Source organism: Myotis nattereri (genome assembly GCF_964212035.1).
Source record: "Myotis nattereri genome assembly, chromosome: 14".
NCBI classification, from domain to species: Eukaryota; Metazoa; Chordata; class Mammalia; order Chiroptera; family Vespertilionidae; genus Myotis; species Myotis nattereri.
Window position 1 is genome coordinate 54,756,798 of NC_138089.1, and position 18,618 is coordinate 54,775,415.

Sequence of the window (18,618 nt, forward strand, 5' to 3'; positions counted from 1 at the left end):
CTTAACCCTTTGTCATCTCTCTCCACTCAGCAGCCCGAGTGATCTATTAAAGTCAGATCATGGCCTTCTTTGCTTAAGACCCTCCCCTGGCTTCCCACCTCACTATGAAAGCTAAACCCCCTACAGAGGCCTCCATGGCCCACCTCCCGCACCTTCCCAACCTGGCCACGCTCCCTTCTATCACTCTGCCCCTTGACCCTTGTGCTTGGACTCCCCACTGCTCCTTCACATACCAAGTAAAATCTTGCCTCAGGGCCTTTGCACTTTCTCTGCCCTCTGCCTGAGAGATACCGGAAGTTCTCTCCCCTCATTCTCTGCTTAAATGTCAACGTGTGCAAGAGGCCGTCCCTGACCATCCCGTCTAAAATAGCACGACCTCCAGCCTTTTCTCAACTCCTCACTCCCATTCCCTTCACAGCACTCATGTATCCACACCCAACCCAGTACGTTTCATTTTATTCCCACCTCCGGCCTGCACAAATCACTGCTATATCCCGTGTCTGCAACATGCCCGGTACGTGGCAGGTGTTCAGTATATACTAGTTTTTGTTAAATTAATATATATCTTTAAAACATCACAAGGGAGGGGGCACAGACAGGAGGTCAGAGGATGCTCCCCAGTTCTGTTTCCCCAACACTACAGCTCGGACATTTAGCCCCTACACAACCGCCTCATTCTTTCCCACAAGGCATAGTCTCCCAGGCACAGAGTATATATCCCATATCCTTCATTTAATCGGTTCCCTGCGGATGGACACTAAGGTGGCTTCCACTCTTTGGTATTTCACACAACGCTGCTATGAGCCATCGTAGGCATTCATCCTTGTGTTCATGTCCCTTGGCTAAATCCCTATGTGTGAGCAATTGGTTGGGCCAAAGGGTATGTTTCTTTAAAATTCTGACCCGATGGCCAAGCTTTTCTCCAAACTGGAAGGCCCAGCCAGTCCCACCCCCCCCCGCCCCCCGCCCCCCTCCTCACCTCTCCCTCCTGTTGGCCCACCTGCTCCAACACCCAGATCTTGGTTAACACAGGTCGGGCGCATTTGTGTCTAATTAGCATTTCTGATTTAGGAGGAGTGAAGCCTCTTTTCCCGGGAACCTTTCCCTGCCTCAGAACTGCCGAGACCGGGCTGAAGATGGAGCCTGGGACCCAGCCGGCCCGGCTGCCCCGCCAGCGACAACCAGGGCTCCACTCTCCCTCTTTCTGTTCTTTCCTTCCTCCCCCACAAGCATCTGATTCCTGGAACCGGGCTGGGTGACCTCACACCAGTGACTTCACGTCCGGGACCTTCTGGGAATTCTCAGCAGCACTTTTTCCTAAGAAACCTAGCAGGGTAGGCGGGAGGGGAGAAGGAAAGACGTGCGTCGGCGGGGGGCGGGGGGGGGGGAGCACGGGGCCAGAAGGGAGAGGCGCAGAGCCAGTTTCCTTCTCGCGATCCCGGACGGGTGGAGCCGCAGGGGCGTGTGGCCCAGCGCCGCCCGAGACCCGAGTCCCCGCCCCGCGCCCGCGCCTCCCGGGCTGGCTGCCGGCACCCGCACGCCACGCCCCCCTCGGCCCTGGTTTGGGGGCCAGGGGGCTATTCCCGGGTGCCCCCAGGCTGAGCCTCTACTGGAGTTTTCTTTGAAGTTAGCTGGCTTCTAACTTGGCAGCTCTGCCAGAGGTGGGGAGCAGGTACCAAGATGGAGAAAAGCGGGGCTGAGGGGAAGGGGGTGGGGGGGTGGGGGGGTGTTGATCTGCAGCTACTAACAATACAGTGAGGGAGAGACACACAAAACCGAAAGGTTACAACCGGATTATCTAAACTACAGTATGTCCTACGGTGGAGAGGTCAAAGGACACTAGCCATGGCTTCGGCTTCCTTGAAGAGGTTGCCTCAGAGCTGATTCTCCAAGACCAAGTCTCCAGGGTGGACAGTAAGGGGGTGAGGCCCGCACAGCGCCAGCAAACCCAGGGCTGCATTACGATTATCGTAAGCCGGGGGCACTTTTGCCTACATGGGCTCCTTCCTCCATAAAAATATTTTTTAAACTATATTTTACCAACTTGTGGTATAAAGATGCGTATGTAAATGTTATGCATTAAAACATTTTCTCCTACCTAAAAGTTTTTTTTTTTCTTGCTTCTAATTTTAAAAAGAAGGTAAAACAGCCCTAGCTGGTCTCAGTGGATAGAGCGTGGGCCAGTGGACTGAAGGGTCCCTGGTTGGATTCCCATTAAAGGCACATACCTTGGTTGCAGGCTCCATCCCCAGCCCTGATCCTGGCATGTGTGGGAGGCAACCAATCCATGTCTCTCTCACATCAATGTTTCTCTCTTTGTGTCTCTCCCCCTCCCTTCCTCTCTCTAAAAGTCAATGGAAAAATATCCTTGGGTTAGGATTAACAACAACAAAAATTAAATTAAAAAAAAGAAGGTAAAACATTTCAAGGGTGCTTAAAAATATGGTTGGCCCAAGACATGCCTACTGTGCCCAATGAGTAAGCTGGCCCTAGGCAAAGCCAGGGTGGCCTGACAGCCTGGCCAGAACCTTACAGCACCTAGGAGGTAGATTCTCGCGGGAGAGAGGATGGGGAGAGGCAGGAAGCAGCTGCACCGGAAGGGCCTGATGGCCTAAGGAGCGCGGGCTTTATGGTAGAGGTGGCGGGGAGCCGCTGTGGGGCTGGACTGGAGGATTGCCAGTTTGGGGGTGGCACTAGAAGTGGGGAGAACATTGGGATGGCCGTTGCCGCAATATGACATCCAAACTCTCAGAACAACAGTGGAGAGATTTGGGAAGCCAGACAGATTGGGGAGAGGAGGGGCGCAGGGACACGGCTGGGCTTGCCCCTCTGCCCACGCCCCTCGTGGAAAAGGAGAAAACGAGAAGAAACTGGATGTGCCTCCGGGCTTTGGGAGGAACACCCACAGGGCAGCAGGAAGAACCTGTGCATCCGTACAGACCTGAGGGCTCTGCAATGGCTCCTGAGGCATCACAAGCCCCTCCCCCTGCTGCTGGAGGTACCTCTCCAAAGCTCCATTCCCATGGGGCCATTTTCCTGCTCCCCATGGCCTGGAGGACAAAACCACCGTCCTCTCCTGGGCATTTCAAGAGTTCAGCATGAGAAACAGCAGGCTGGGTTTTCAACATCCCTTACAAGTAGAACACTGTTCCAGAATCTCTTTGGCTACATATTTCTCAATCCCTAGTAACTCCACTCCCTTTGACCCCCAACCCCCGCCCACTCCCCAACCAGAAACAAAACAAAACAAAACAAAAGCTATAGTTACTTTCTAGTGCAAGCACTGGGCTTCCTCCAGAGCAGACCAGGCCTACACCAAGGACTGGGGCAGTAAGTACACTTACAGGGAGAAGAGCTGCACTCAAGTGACTCTTCGAAAGACCGACCTTTACTTACTCATTCTAAAACATGGATTGACCACCTACTATGTGCTTTTGCACCATGCCAGGCCCTGGGGATGCAACAATAAACAAATGAGAAGCGGTTTGCATGGAGACGATATTCTAGCGGGGTAAGACTTGACTGTGTAGGTGGCACTTTCCAAAGACAGTCACATGTCTTCTAGAACTTTGCCTCTTCCTCATCAAAAGGTGGTGTCTAACATCCTTTCCATTCAGTCTAGGCAGACGGGTGACTCATTTGTAGCCAACAGAATGCAGCAGAAGTGCTTCTGTGTGACTTCTGAGGCTAGGTCATAAAAGGCAATGCAGCTTCTGCCTTGTTAGCTGGGACACATACATGCCTTTGGAGCCTTGAGATGTAGGAGGTCCTGCTACCCTGAGACTGCCATGCTGTGAGGTGGCCCTGGTCACATGGAGAGGCCATGCATGTGTGTTCTGGCTGACATCCCAGCTGGGGTCCCAGCCAACAGCCAGCATCAACTGCCAGACATGTGAGTGAGTGAATCTTCAGATGTTTCCAGCCCCTAGCTGTCCAATCACTCCAGCCTTCGAGACTTCCCAGCTGTGGCCCCACACATATCGTGGCATAGAGACAAGCCATCCCACTGTGTTTTGTCCAAATTACTGACCTACAGAATTCATGAGCATTATAAAATGGTTGTTATTTAAACCACTAAATTTGAGGTGGTTTGCTATGCAGGAATAGTATGAAGAACACTGACAATAAACAAATACATAAGCAAGATAATTTTATATTGTGATGACGGGTCCTCAGGAAAACATACTGCAGCATGATAATTTGGAGGAAAGCCTCCTTAAAAAGGGGGGTGGGGGTGGGGGTAGGGGTAGGAGGGGAAGGTAGGGGAAATATGGATCAGGAAAGGCCTTTCTGAAGAGACATATGAACTGGAATCTGAGCGAAGAGTCCAGCCACTAAAGCTCTGAGAGAAGAGCCTTCGGGGTAGATGGTACAGCACGTGCAAAGGCCCTGAGGCAGGAATGAGCTTGGTGTGTTCTGTGAAGGTCAAGAAGGCCAGTGTAACTAGGGGATGTGCGTAAGGAGAGTGGAGGCAATGAAGATGGAGAGGAGGGCAGAGAGGCACGTCATTCTGCTCTTCCAGGGGGCTAAGAAGTTGGATTTCAGGCTGAGTGCTGGGAAGCCAGTGGAGGGTATTATAGAGGAGCGACCTGGTCTGGTAAGCGCTTGATAAGAGCTTTGGCTGCCTGGTGGATGACAGCATGTAAGGACAGACAGGGCGAAGGAAGGAAAGACCACTTAAGAGGTTACGGTAGTGGTCGGCGAAACGGGGGATGGATGGTGGCCTGAGATAGGATGATGGCAGTGAAGACGGGGCTGGTACACAAACTCGGGACACAGGCAGTGACAGGGAAGGGAGGTCGGTCCCGGGCGGAGCCGCGACGTGGGTGAGGACCGGAACCCGGCATCCCTCTGGAATCAGAGGGCGGCTCGGAGCCAGGCGGGCCAGGACAGCGCGTACTGGCGTCCCGAGACTGCCTGGGAGCCAGCCCCTGGCTGCGCGCCCGCCTGGCGTTTCCCGGCAACGACCGCCGCCGCCCGAACATTCCGAACTCGGTGGCCTGGTGACGTCATCGTCACCTTGGCGACAGCGGGTGAGAATGCCCCCCCCCCCGGGGTTGGGGGCGGGGCCTGGGCGGGTTGTGCACCGCCTTCGGCGAGGGTAGGGCTGGGAGGGGAGTGGGGTGGCGGGGCCCAGGCGTCGGCCGCAGGTGTGGCAGCAGGTGTGCGGGGGGGGGGGGGGGGGGGGGGGGGCTGGGCAAGGCCTCACCCAGCGGCCACGGCTCTCCTTAGTGCACGCAGCCGCCCACGTGATCACCACCCATCCACACGCCTCTCTGCACTCTTCCCCCTACACCGCTGCCTCCAGCCATTAGGACTGGCTCTTCTGTCCTCTCAGGTCCGAAGAGATGCCTTCTTCCACCACCCAAACTAAGTAACTGCCAACCACTTCTCGGGGACCCACCTTGGTTTTTATTTCCTTCACAGTATCGTTCTCTAAAATTATCTTATCTGGTTATAATACAGTGTCCACCCTCTTTAAACCTAAGTTCCATGAGGTTAATTAGGGATAAATTCTCTCTCTATTCTTAGCACCCTGAAGGGGAACCTGGCATGAAGTAGATGCTCAATAAATGTTATTTGGATGATTCAGTGAATTCACTTAATCATTTCATTCATCTGTGTGTTCATTGATTTGGCATTTACAGCAGTGCCTTCTAGGCACTTGTGATGAGCGCTAGAGATACTGAGATGAACAAGACAGGGACTCCACCTGGAGGTGAGAAGAGATATGTTAAAACTAATACAATATTAAAAGTGAACATTTTTTAGTTCCAATGCTAGGCATAGCTCCAAGCACTTAATCAATTCACGTAATCTTCACAACAGGAGCTACTATAATTGTGCCCACTTTACAGATGAGGCCCTGAGAACAGCCACCCTATAAGATGCTGGGCCCTGAAATCAAGTGAGAGTCCACAGAGGCCATGGGAGGGAGACCTGTGGCAAGGGGCCCATCGGGATGTGGTATCGGGCTCAGGTGGGTAGATTTGGTATCTTACCGCTTCCACACAGCAGTTTCCCACAAGCGACCGGCTCCTTCCTTCCAGGTCAGAGCTCTACTGCCCTAGGGGAGCCCCCCATATCAGCAGAGCAGGCAACGAGTAGGCTGTGAGGGTATGGAAGGCTGAGCCCTTGGCTGGTGGTGGTAGGACAGGAGCCTGCCTGTTCAACTGTAGTGAAGTGTGGGCAAGTTTCCACATCACTGTGTGGGGGCAGGATGGGGGGTGGCTGACAGTCGTAGCTGTTAAAGCCCCTTCCTACAGAGGGCTCTCTAGGAAATCCAGCAACGAACTCCCACCTCTGCGTTTTCGCACGTGCTCTTCCCTCTGCCTTGCATGCCCCTCCCCTTGATTCTCACATAACTGACATTTCACTATTCAGATCCTAGGTTGTGTGTGTGTGTGTGTGTGTGTGTGTGTGTGTGTGTGTTGTTGTTGTTGTTGTTTGTTTTCATTAGAGAGGTCTGTCTTGGCCAAGGCCTCGGAGGCAATCACCTATCAATGTCACATTACTGTATTTGAAGACCTCTACCCCAGAATGGGAGAGTGGCCCAGTCAGTGCGTCGTCCTTCTTCCTGACCCGATGCTTCCTATCCATGGGCTCTGTCTGCTCGTTCTGGAAAGTCAGTACCTTGTGAGCAGGACCATTAGAACTCACCTGCTGCTAGACAGGCCTTGCATGCAGCAGGTATTCAATGCTTTTGGAGAGTGAAAAGGCCCCATCCACTTATTCACTCTGGCTTTCTGGGCCAGGATCTGTCCCTGCCCTAGAACCCCTGCTGTGCACGGCCTAAGCAGGGAGAAGCGGCCCAGCCATCCTGGTCACTGGAGTTCAGCCCTCCCTCCTTTCCGGGCCTGACTGGGCCACGCTCCCCCTCTGGACCAGGATTCTGGTCAGCTGCCACTCCAGGAGGATGTCCAAGAACCACCAGGAGGGGAGGCCAGAGGTAGAGGGTCAGCAGGGTATGGGTGTGTGTGGGGGCAGGCTTTCCTGGGTCCCAGCCAAGATGGTAGAAGAAGAGGTGGCTTTTCCCAGCCTCCTAGCACTGCTGTTGCCAGGGAAACGGGGCACCTGGAGGCTGTGGCTATCTTCCCCCACAGTGGGGACCCAGGCGCACAAACAATCAGACACACACAGCGGGGAGAATACAACTTGGGTTTATTCAGACAGTTTCCTTCCCATTTGGGTGCCGAGTGAGGGGCAGTGGGGGTGGGGATGCAGAACCTTTGGTTTCTAGGAACATTACTGATTGGAGACATTGTCTAGGACCTTTGGGCTGCCAGGATGACCCTCTGACCCATGGAGATGGTGACGAAGGGGCTGCAGTGTCTAGTTGGCCCTGTCCTCTCCAGGAATTAAGGCACAGATGGCTGAGAACATTGCGACTCATGATAGAAATAAAGGCTGAGGGTGGCAGGTCACTCAGGGGGCTCTGGCTGGAGCAGCGGCATGCAGACTCATGGATGTCATCGTGCCAGCCAGTCCTGTGTGAGGAGCACATTGTCTGCACATATTACACCCTCCACAAACAGCTGCGAGCCCCCATCCTACTCCTGTGCCCAGCCACTCGGTGGGCCTTTTCCCAATCTTTCTCCTTTTGCAAGAACTGGGCCTATTGATGGAGCTGACGAAAGATGCTCTTTCTTCTTGGTCCTGGCATCCTGTGTGCAGGAAGTAGGCACCCATCTCAGTTCCCTGAACAGGTGGGAGGTGGAGGGGCTCACTGGGCTGCAGGCTGGGAGTGGCCGCTGAGCCCGGTGGGGCTGCGCAAGAACTGCTGTAACAAAGGGGAGGCTTGGAGCCCAAGGTGGGGACCTGGGCCCCCGGGGGGGCCTGCCTGCTCTGTGACCATGGTGGAGGATGGGAGGAGGGAGTTCTCGCACTGGCCCGCCTCCTTGTACTGCTCAGTCACAGTTCTCATGGCTGCACAGCGCTGGGAGTCCCCAGGCCCAGTCTGGAGCTCCAGAGCGTTCTGCCGCTCTCCGGGCAGGGTGCTGGCAGAGGCAAGGGCAGGCTTGGGCTGTCCAGAGCACTGGGTGACCTCTTTTTCCCCAGCCTTGTCCCAGACACCCTTCTGCTGGAGCAGGGCCTGGCTCACATCCTGGACCAGGTATGTGCTTTTCACTGAGACATCTGGGCTTCCCCGGGGCTGGGAGCCTCTGGGAACTTCCTTGTGGCTGACTTAATGGAGATGAAGGTTGGGGAGGAGGGTGCATCTCTGCTAGAAGGCAAGACTGGAGGGAGGCCTGAATCTTCTCTCAGTGTCTCCAGCCTCCTGGTGGAAGGGGCGTGTGAGACTGCTGGACCTCTGGTCTCCGTGTGACTTTTGACCTTGGCTTGACTCTGGACCTCAGTATGGCTTGTAACTTCGGTTTGGCTCTTGATTGCAGTTTGACCCCTGACCTCCTTGCCTGAGCAGTTGGGCCTGGCTCTACTGCTGTCCATGACACTGACCTTGTAGGCACTGTGGTCCCTTGGGGGGCCTTGGGAATAGCCCCTGGTGTTAGCCTCAGGCTGGAGGCTAGACATGGAGCTGAGGGCCTTGTGCACAGCTTCCTCGATGTCCAGCAGCCTGGCCAGGGTCTGTTCCTTCAGCTGAGCAACCTCCATGCTGACTCTTGTCAGGTCCCCAAAGGCCTGCTCCACGGAGACCTCAGGCTTATGGGGGGCAGCAGGAGCCTGAAGGGCCCCTCCTAGCTGGGGCACAACCTCAAAGATTCGCCTCAGGGCCCCCACGTCCACGCTGCTCGCAGCCTCCTTCTCCAGGGCTTGCACCTGGCTCAGGAGGCCCTGGAGCTCTTGCTGGCTTCCCTGCCGAGTCTCAGAGCTCTTAGGAGCCTCTTGCTGGGAACCTTCCATTGGCTTTTCTCCTGGGGTGCTGGGGCCCTGCTGTGGTGAGGTGGGGTCACTGCTGAGAGCTGAGATCTTCAAGGGCTCAGGGCTCTGGACATTGCTGCCCATAGCCTGACTCTTGGTCGGCCCGGGGGCCATGGTGCTGGGGCCATGCTGAGGTCCAGGCCGAGGCGTGGCTGCCTCTGTCTCACCTTGTTTGTATTTTCCTTGGGAGGAGCTGGGAGATAGAGCTGAGGGCTTGGGCAGCCTCTGAGGAGGGGGTATCTGGCTTAGGTGTGCAGGTTTGGGGGGCAGCTGGGGCTTCTTCCTTGGAGGGATGGTGGGCTCCAGTTTTGGGGTCTTTGTCTGTGACTCCCCAGGGCTTCTTTGGCTGGGAGGGCTGCTCCGGGAGTGGAGAAGGGGGTCCTGCAGGGGCTCAGAGGCCTTCGGGCTGGAGTCCTCATCATGGTGGGCTTGGGGTGGGAAGTCAGGTCCTGTCACAGCAGCTGGGAGAGGAGGAGGAGGAACAGAGGCATTATGGGAATGCAGGCTGGCACCTGCAGCCTGAGGCCCAGAGGTCAGAGTGTAATGGGCTAAAGAGGCAGCCTTCAGGGTGGTCTCTGCAGCTTGGAGGCTCCCTGGGCCGACTCCGGCCATGGCTTTCTCTGAAGGCCTCCAGGCTCTCTGTGTGCAGACCCCAGGTTCTTCCCGGCTTTGCCCAAGACTCTGACCAGGGCATTCCTGGAGTGGGCTGGAAGCCTGGGCCAAGAGGGCAGTCTCCCTGCCCCTTAGTGAGTGTTCCCTCTCAGAGGGCTGAACACCTCCAGGTAGGTCACAGGTCCTCACGGGGTTAGCAGTGTAGATGCCGTCCTGAGCAGTCACCCGCCCCCCAGGCAGCTCAGTGGGCAGTACTTTCTGTTCCCCACTGACCTTTCTGGGGGTTGCTGGGATCCTGGGGTCACCTCCAGCCACAGGCCTGGTGTTGCTTTGAGCAGTCCCAGTGGCAGCGGCCGGAGCTTGCAGACCATCCTGGAAGGGTCTGGAGGCAGGTCCAGGGGCGAGGCCCTTCTTGTGCTTGTTCAGCACTTGCTGGTGCAGGCTTTGGGCCTCCGCTGTTGCCACCCGAAGACTCTGCATGGCGGCCTGGAGGTCTGCTGCCCCAGGCCCTGGTGATGTAGTCGAGGCTCCCTCCGACCTTCCCAAAGCTTCCATCCCTTTCTGCCCAGTGCAACTGTCTTCTTGCTTTTCTTTGCCAGGCAAAAGGCTTGCCTTTGCAATGGTCCGTGGGGGACAAGGGTTGGCCCCTGGGCCTCTCAGGTGCTCTATCTCCATGCTGGGGTCCAGTGGGGGAACATGAATGATGTTCTCAGTTGCAGGCAGCCTCTGGGCCTCCTCGCTGGCTGGCACTGGACCTGGGTCAGCCGGTGGCTCCCACCGCAGGCTGTGCAGGCCGCTCAGGTCTCCTTTGTCTATGCAGCTGGCCAGCAGCTGCACACTGCTCTTCTCGGGAGCCCTGCTGGTGAGCCAGGGCTGCAGGGAGTAGGCAGTCAGTGAGACCAGGCCCTGCTCTGTCTCCTGCATCACCAGCCCAGTTCTTGCCACTGAGGTGCCCAAGCCACAAGCTAGCAACTGCCGGAACTCTAGGTCCAGATCTTCAACATTCCCGCTGGCCCCTGGAAGCCTCATGGGCTTGAGCCGGAGATGGCCTGCGGGGTCCTCCTGAACCAGCAGCCCCTGCTGGTCCACGTCTGGCCGGTTCAGCACTTGGCGGACAATCCTGGGAAGCTCACCAGACACCAGCTCCTCCTTCCGTATGTGGGGGGCCCCCTGTCCTGGGCCCGGGAGCACGTACTTGGCAAGGCAGAGCTCCCCTGGCCCTCGGGCCTCCATAAGGATGCCTCCATGGTGCAGGATGCCAGGCGTGGCATGCAGTGTCCTCAGGGTCCCCTGGATTGCAGTCTCCTGCCTCTCAGGCACCGAACCTGACAGGCCCACTGGCTGCTCTTCCTGGAGGCCGCCCCCACGGATGCTCTCGGCTGCCAGGGAGCCCATGGGGCAATTCTCAAAGAGCCAGGTGAACTTGTGCACAGAGCCCACAGGGATGGGCTCAGGGATTGCCCTTGACCCCTGGTCTTCCCTCTTGCCTGCGTCCTGGGCCTGGAAAACCTCCTTCTGACGAGACACCTGCCCTGAAGGAATCTCCACTCGGCTACAGTACCGCACGGGCCCTCTTCCACAGGGACGGCCTGACGCCTGCAGAGGCTCAGTCTCAAAGACATGTCTATCTGTCTGTCCTTTTCCAGCCTGGACCTGGCTAACCTGCAGGTGTTGGTCCCTGGAGCCTTCTGGCCTGTCCAGGGGTTGGGGCACGAACATCCAGGTGCAGGACTGTGCCTCGGCCTTAGCTGTGGGATCTGGGACCTCTGACCCCTGCTTCTCTGCCAACTCACTCATTGGGAACGTCTCAAATAACCACCGGATGGTCTGCACGTCACCCTTGAGGGGTGCCTCAGGCTGGGGCCCGGCCTGACTCCTTCCTTCTGCTTCCTGTCGCTCCTGCCGCTCCCGCTGGTGGATTACTTCCAGGGGCTGGGTCTCAAAGAGCCACCGGGCAGTGCGCACGTCTCCAGCCACCACTTCCTGCCGGGTGATGCCCCGCACCACGTCGACGGTACTGGGGTTTCGGCCCAGCTGGTCTAGAGGCTGTGTCTCAAACATCCACCTGTAGCCCTGTACATCACCTCCGACTACTTGCTCTCTGCTGACAGAGGTCAGGGCATGGAGGTGGCCTTTGCCATCCTGCATGGCATACACTGGGGACCCTGTGTCCTGGGACTGCCCAGCAGAATTGGTTCCTTCCACTTCGCTCATATTTCTGGGGGTGGAAGGCTCGCCCTGCCTGATGCTGTCCAGGGGAAGGGTCTCAAACAGGTTCTTGAAAGTCTTCACGTCCCCCTTCACCCCCTCCTTCTGGGGGGCAGTTGGAGAGAGGGATAGTGCTGAGAAGCTATCACTGGATAGATGTGCACACATGAGCCCCTCTCCCTTCCCGGGACCCACCCGCTGCAGGTGACCCACTTGGACCTTGTCTCTGGGAGTGTCCAGGGGCTTCATCTCAAATAACCACAGGGTGGAGCGGACGTCACCAGGGACTACCTCCTCTTTGGGCGGGGCCTCTGCCCCAGCCTCCTCTTCCCCCTTGAGAGTGTCTAGCGCCCGGGTCTCAAACAGATGCCGCTGCTGCTGAACATCTGGACCAGGAGGGAGAAGGTCTGGGGATGGTTGGAAGTCCTTCTCGTCCACCAGGATCTCCCGGATGGCATCCAGGGGCTGTGTCTCAAAGATCCAGTGAGTTGAGCTGACATCAGGCCGGGCCCCCTCCTCCAGGGAGATCCCCCGGATCACCCGCACCTGGCTGGGGTCCCGGTTGATGGCATCCAGAGGTTGGGTCTCGAAGAGCCAACGAGCTGTCCTCACCGCATTGCTTTGGATCTCCTCCCGGCATACGGCCTTGACCTCGTGGATGGCGCCTTCTGCGTCCTGGATGGCACACAGCGGCTCTGTTTGGAACAGCTTCACGGTCTTCTTCACATCGCCTTTCAGCTCCTGGATCTCCGAGCGCAGCTCCAAGGGACTCTGCTCCTGGATGGAGGGACGGGAGCCCAGGCGGTCCAGTGGCCGAGTCTCAAAGAGCATCCTGGTACCCTGGACATCTCCGCTGGCTGCAGGCTCCTTCACTGTTGCCTCCGGTGCCTCGGCCTCACCTGTCAGCTCAGCCAGCGGCTTTGTTTCAAACAGCCGGCGGGCTGCACGAACGTCCGCTCCAGATGGCGGAGGTCCGGCTGGCTCCTGGTCTATGCTGTTGGCAAAGGAGCCTTCCTCAAACTTGCGGGAAGTGGCCTGGACGTCACCGCTGGGCACCGGCTCCTTGGCAGCTGGCTTCTCATGGTCCCCAATGGCGTCCAGCCGCCAGTTCTCGAAGATCCAGCGCATGCACTGGACATCACCCTCAGTGGGCTCCTCAGAACCCAGGACCTCAGCCAGGTCCTCAGCCACGGCCTCGGCCAGGTTCTTGCGGAGCTCAGGGTGCATGTGCCTGTAGAGGCGGCGGAGCTCGCTGGCTTGCCGCTGCTGGTGGAACTTGGAGAAGGACTCCTTGGGTGGTGGCAGCGGCAGATCCTCCAGGGCTGGCGGCGGCGGGAGGGGCAGGTCCTCTGAGGTGGCCATCGGGATGGTGGGTGCGGGGGCCACCTGCGTCTGGGTGTTGGACATCCTTCTGAAGAGAAGGGCAGCGATGAGGATGGGCTGGGGCCTTAGGTGGGAGGGGGGCTGGCTGCTGGGAGAAATGGGAGGGAGCAGGACGCAGGGTCAGCGTAGGGCTGTGGTGGCATGGCCTCTCCAGACTTCACTTGGGTCTCACTCTGCCACCTGCATGCTTGGTGTGTGACAAATCTTAAACTTAGGGCATATGGACCCATCTACCAAGGTGGGTCCAGGCTTCCCAAGAATCAATCACTTGAGCAAGCAAGACATTGCTGGCCATGAAGCTCTGGCCTTCAGCCCCACAAAGGATGTTCAGACCTCCAGCTGGCAAACTGGACAAGCCCCACCCTCACCTTCCTTTACCAAAATCAGTTTTCCCTGGTGGAGTCCCAGGTGAGTGGCCTGAGGAAATCCTGTTTATGGGATCCCAGGAAGGGAGAGGCAGGTCTAAACAAGTGCCTGGGTATTTCCCATAGAGAAGAAATTCTCTTCCGTAACACCAGAGGGCGCGCTTGCCACTTTCACTGAGAGTCTTGCCCAACTTCTACCTAGGCTTTCAACTCACTGCCCATCCTTTCCCAGGCCCAGGGGGCCCACAGCCCATGTAGAGGCTCACCAGGTATCTCATGGGTAGGCAGAGCCAGATCCTGAGTCCCAGGTAGGGGTTTCTGTGCTATACCCAAGACTCAGAGGTCTGAGCTAAGGGGATCTCGAGGGTCTTCAGGCCCAACCATTCATAATTAAAGAATAGGAAATTGAGGCCCAGAAGGGATCAAATCTTGGTGAATGAATAACAGGTAGTGCTGGCCTGGGGTTCCTGGACCCTTTTGGGGTCTGGCTCCCAGGAGATTAAGAGGGTAGGGGGTGTAAAACTTTCCTATTGGCTGGGGTGCCCCTCTGTTCCCCAGCAGACACCCCTAGGAGAGTGAGGGTGACACCTACAGGGGAGGTGGGCAGTGGGACCCTCTGCAGAGACAGCCCGGCCCCTTGCTCATGGAGACTCAGTACCGACTGTGTGCAATGAGCCCGAATCCAGCTCCGTGGTCCTCTCCTTTCTCCACCTAGGTCAATCAGGTTTCACCATGGCATTTCCTCCTCCCAGCTCACCCCTGCCCCCCTCCATGGCCTCCCACCCCTCAAGCCCTTCTCTGGTCTTTGTCCTCTGTGTCTTATCTGTATTGTGACAGGTGTGCTAACAGTCCCCAGAGGCCCGTAGTAAAAGAATGAGAAGCATGTGCCCCTCCTGCTGCCCCTGACCCATGGCTCTGCTCCACACTCGAAGCTAAATATAGCTGAGGTCCTGGGCTCCAGACAGAGGCTCAGGCTCAGCCAGTGGGACCCTGGGGACCTTGGCCCATCTCATCCCCTTATCTTGCCTGGGATCCCTGCCCCTGCCCCTGCCCCCTTAGCTGGTGTCAGGCCCCTGGCCTGCTGGCTGACCAGTGCTGGGGCCTGAAACTCTTCATGGACAAAGGAGCATGGGGCTGATTGGAGGTTCAGGGACAGTGGCCACAGGTGGGGGCAAGGTTTCCTCTTCATGGCTATCTCAGAGGGGGGTGGGCGGGGACGGAGACCTACTTGCCACCCCCCCACCCCGTTTTGTCCACCAAAGTCATCAGAACCCTGAGGAATTCAAACTCTGAAACCTGCCACATGAGTCTCACCACACACTCTGGGGGTCTCTGAGTTATAATGAGGACCCCCTGCCAAAGGCAAATGGTGCCTGTCCCCACCTCTTCCCCATCCCATCACCACCAGTGTGGCCTGAGCAGATGGCTTCTGCAAGGCTACCACCTCCACCCCCAGGAATCTCCAGAATCCCTGCTATGGTCCCATACGGTTAGAATCACGGAGTCCAGGGATGGCAGCCCTGTAGACCTCCAGAGGTCACTGAAGCTGAGGACAAGCTCTGTGTCCAGCTGTTGTGGGTTCAGACAGGGAAACTGAGGACCAAAGAGGGGAAAGGTGCTGTCCCGGTAGGCTCCGCAAAGCAGTGCAGGGCCTGAAGCAGGTTTCCGGAACCCTTGGCTTTCCCATGCCTGCCCCTGACTGGAGCTTACGTTTCTAGAAGGCAAGGATGGGGTCTGGGGAGGACAGAATTCAGAATTGGGACCAGACTTAGTGTGCAGGCTGAGCCCCCAGCAGTGTCCCAGAGCTTGGCCTCCTAGGGCTGGCCAACCCCTCAGGGTGACCCCACCTCTGTTCCCAGTGTGCCCCTCCTTGGCCCAGTCCCTCTACAAGCCTCCACTCTGGCCGACTCAGATCTTGTCTCCCACTTTGTGCTGCTCCCCAGATCTGCCCCCAGGGTGTTCTCCCAGGGCAGGATGATGGCCTGGGGCAGAGTCTAGGTCATGATATGTGGGGAGCCGGGTACAGGCCAGCCCTGGGGACTTTCCTGGGGCCAGATAGCCCAGGACTTCCACCCACAACAGCTGGGCACCAGGCTTGTCTAGCAATGCGGAGTAGGACCCGCTTCCCACCCTCCACCCGCATGCCCTCCCACCTCTCCTCTCTCCCTTTCCTCCCGACACTGGGCCTTCCTGGAAGGAAGCCCTGAAGCCCAGGGAGCTCCACACCTGTATTTTAAATAGTGCAACTACAGGCCATTCCTCCTGAATGCCTTTCTGGGTTTTTATCAGACTGGCAAGAACTTGTCCCTTCTGTTGGCTCAGGCCTGTGGCCGCCACTCTGAGAGTTTCCATGGGGCTCATGTCAATTCTCCCTTAACTTCCTCATTAAGGGAGGTCCTCATGGAATCTTTATATCAGAGACCCCTCCACTCACTTACATGCAGATATACAGCCCCTCGACCTCTTTCTGCCACCCCTAATGCATGCTGTCCTGAGAGCCATCCCAAGGGTCCAAAGGGGACCCCAGCTGGCTAGCCAGCCCTGCCCTGAAAGACAAAGGGCAGGCTACTCACCTGCCGGTCCCACTTGGCTGGTGGGTACTTGGGGTCTGTGGCAGGTGCGGCCCAAGGGTCTGTCCTTCCTCTCAAACTTCTAGCTCGGGCCGGTTCAACACGGCTGGATCTGTGAGGTACCTTCTCGCTGCCCTGGCTCTGGGTCTCTGTCTCCCCTGCCAGACCCAGCAGCTGCCTTTATCTTGCTGGCTGGGGTGGGGGTGGAGGGGAGCGGGCGGGAGAGGCTAAGTTCGGAGTATGAAGTGGTTCAGTTATTTTTAGGGCTTGTGGAAGTCACTCTTCCATCCTGGGGAATCGGTTACATGTCCTTTCTGGAGGGGAGAGGAGGAGCAGTGAGGGCAAAGCTTCATTCATCCAAGTCTGATCTGCGGACGGGGCCCCATGACTCAGCTGCAGAGTGGGGTGCCGGTGTCCCAGACTATTTTGAGAAAATGAATAAGGGGGGGGGGCATCTGACACCTGGACAGACCTGCCCCCTAGCCCTGTGAGCCTCCCACCTCCCTACTGTGGTCTGGCCTCTGACTACTCCTGATGGCTGTTTGTCGGGTGCCTGGAGACTGGAGGCCCCAGGGCAGGTCCGGCCCCTCCTCCTCTGTTCCCTTCTCCCCAACCCCTCTTCTCTAAAGATTCTTCTCTCCATCCATTCCTCCCCAGGCCCCGCTGCTCAGGTCTGCACAGCCCTGAGCACAGCTGGATTCTGGGAAAAGGCATCTGAATTTCCAGGCCTCGGCTCTTTGTGAGGCCCCTGATTTATCAAAGAATTTCACAGACGGGTCCTGTGGTTTTCATGGCAGATTATCTGGGTCCCTGTTTACTTTTGGGCTCTCCCTCTGACTCAGGGCCCAGGTTTTCTGGGAATGGAGGGGAGGGGAAGGGTGGCCGCAGGGAGCTGACTGTGTGGTTATTTCTGACCCTGGAGTCATTGGCTTCTGGTCACAAAGGAGGGGTGGGTCATAGTGGCCCCTTCTTTGCTGCCCAGACAGAGCCTGAGGGGCTTAGCAGAGATCCTGGCATTTAGGTCAGGAAGGGACCAGTGTGGTGAGGGGTGCTGGGGACCATACAGAGCGCAGGCAGAGGTGGCATTTTGCCCAGGCTGTGTGTCTGAGGCTGTGCAGGTGCCTTTTGCTACCTGGCAGAGCAGGGCCTTCCTTCTGACATGCCCAGTGCCCTCTGGTGCCAGGGAGTGATACCAGGCACTGCTCACTTTTTCCACTGAGTCAACCTCGGCCGTGTCGCACTGGCCTGCGGGTGGAGAGAGGGGCAGCCAGGAAACCCTCGCTCAGGTCTCCTGCCCCTTCCTGTTTCCCCTGCTCTTTTTCTACCTTTCTGTCTGCTCCCCAGGGTCCTGGCTCCCCACCATCAGGAAAACATTAATTCCCTTTCAGGACAGGGCAAGAGGAGCTGCCCTGGGAGCCTCTGCCCCGGGGATGCCCAAAGTGCCTGGCTGCTCTAGTTGTTTTGAGAATTGAATGAATTAAGACATGAAAAGGTTTTATGAGCGTGTTTAGCACACACGCTAGAGAAAAGCCTGCTACTGTTACTTATGTGTGAAAAGAGAGTGGGTACTAGAAATATCGGGGACCACTCTATAAATTTAGTACCCGATTGTCTAACCACGATGCTGTACATCTGAAACAGCAATATTGAATGTAAACTGTAATTGAAAAATAATTTTAAAAGAGAAAAACACCCTGTGGAACCCACGTTTGTATTCACCCCAAGTGTGATAACTCCTGGTAGAAGTTTCTCAGGCCTCGATGCTAAGAAAGGGGCTTTGCCTGACCCCCACGTTCATTTCCATCTAATACAACTGCGCTGCTTAATACAGCCCCCACTAACCACATGCGACTAAACAGGTTAAAATGAAATAAAATTGAAAATCCAGTTCCTCCATCACACTAGGCACATTTTAAGTGCTCCATGGAGACACACACTTAGTAACTATCACACTGGACAGTGCAACACGTTTCCATCCTTGTGCAAAGTCCTATTGCACCGTACGATTATCTCAAACAGATGGCATGTCCCTCTTTGCCTTGGCTGTTAGGAAGCTCTGGGCTACACTGTTAGTCTTTTACAAGTAGACTCTGTGGCCTGTATCCTGTGTGATGAGGGTGACCAACTGTCCCTGTTGCCCATCTCTGAGGGGTTTAGAACAGGGACCTTTCTGCTTTAGAACTGGGGAGGCTCTAAGAAAAGCAGGGGGGTTGGTCAACCCACATGCAATGGTCTAATGGTATCACATCATCAAGGTGTCAGTTACAAGGCCCATAAGGCGTAAGCCAGGCATGACTTATCGGAGTATCTTTGGTGGAGACACCGTGCATCTATCCCTCAAATTTCTGTGGGAGCGAGGCTGGAAATAAATAAATGCACTGAGGTCGAACGGCTGTGCTGATGAGAAGGCAGAAGGGACCGGGGGAGGGAAGGGTGTTGTTTTCCAGAGATCACTGTCCCTCCTTCTGGCCTCCTGCTTCTCGGTCCTGGGGGTCTTCCCCTGCCAGCCCCTCCCTCCAAGTGGGGTTCCACCAAAGTTGGGGATTGTTCAGAAGTTCATGTCTGTCCCCCTGAAGAACTGGCACTTAAACTTGGAGCTC

The 18,618-nt window shown here is 56.7% G+C and overlaps 1 protein-coding gene across 1 annotated transcript; it reads right to left on the bottom strand.

The window, feature by feature from the left end:
* Positions 1 to 8,124: 8,124 nt before the first annotated feature.
* On the bottom strand, positions 8,125 to 13,107 carry XIRP1 (xin actin binding repeat containing 1; the record flags this gene model as incomplete). Its single annotated transcript, XM_081105562.1, has 1 exon — positions 8,125 to 13,107. One exon carries the CDS (start codon positions 13,105 to 13,107, stop codon positions 8,125 to 8,127), a length of 4,983 nt encoding a protein of 1,660 aa, XP_080961688.1.
* Positions 13,108 to 18,618: the final 5,511 nt, after the last annotated feature.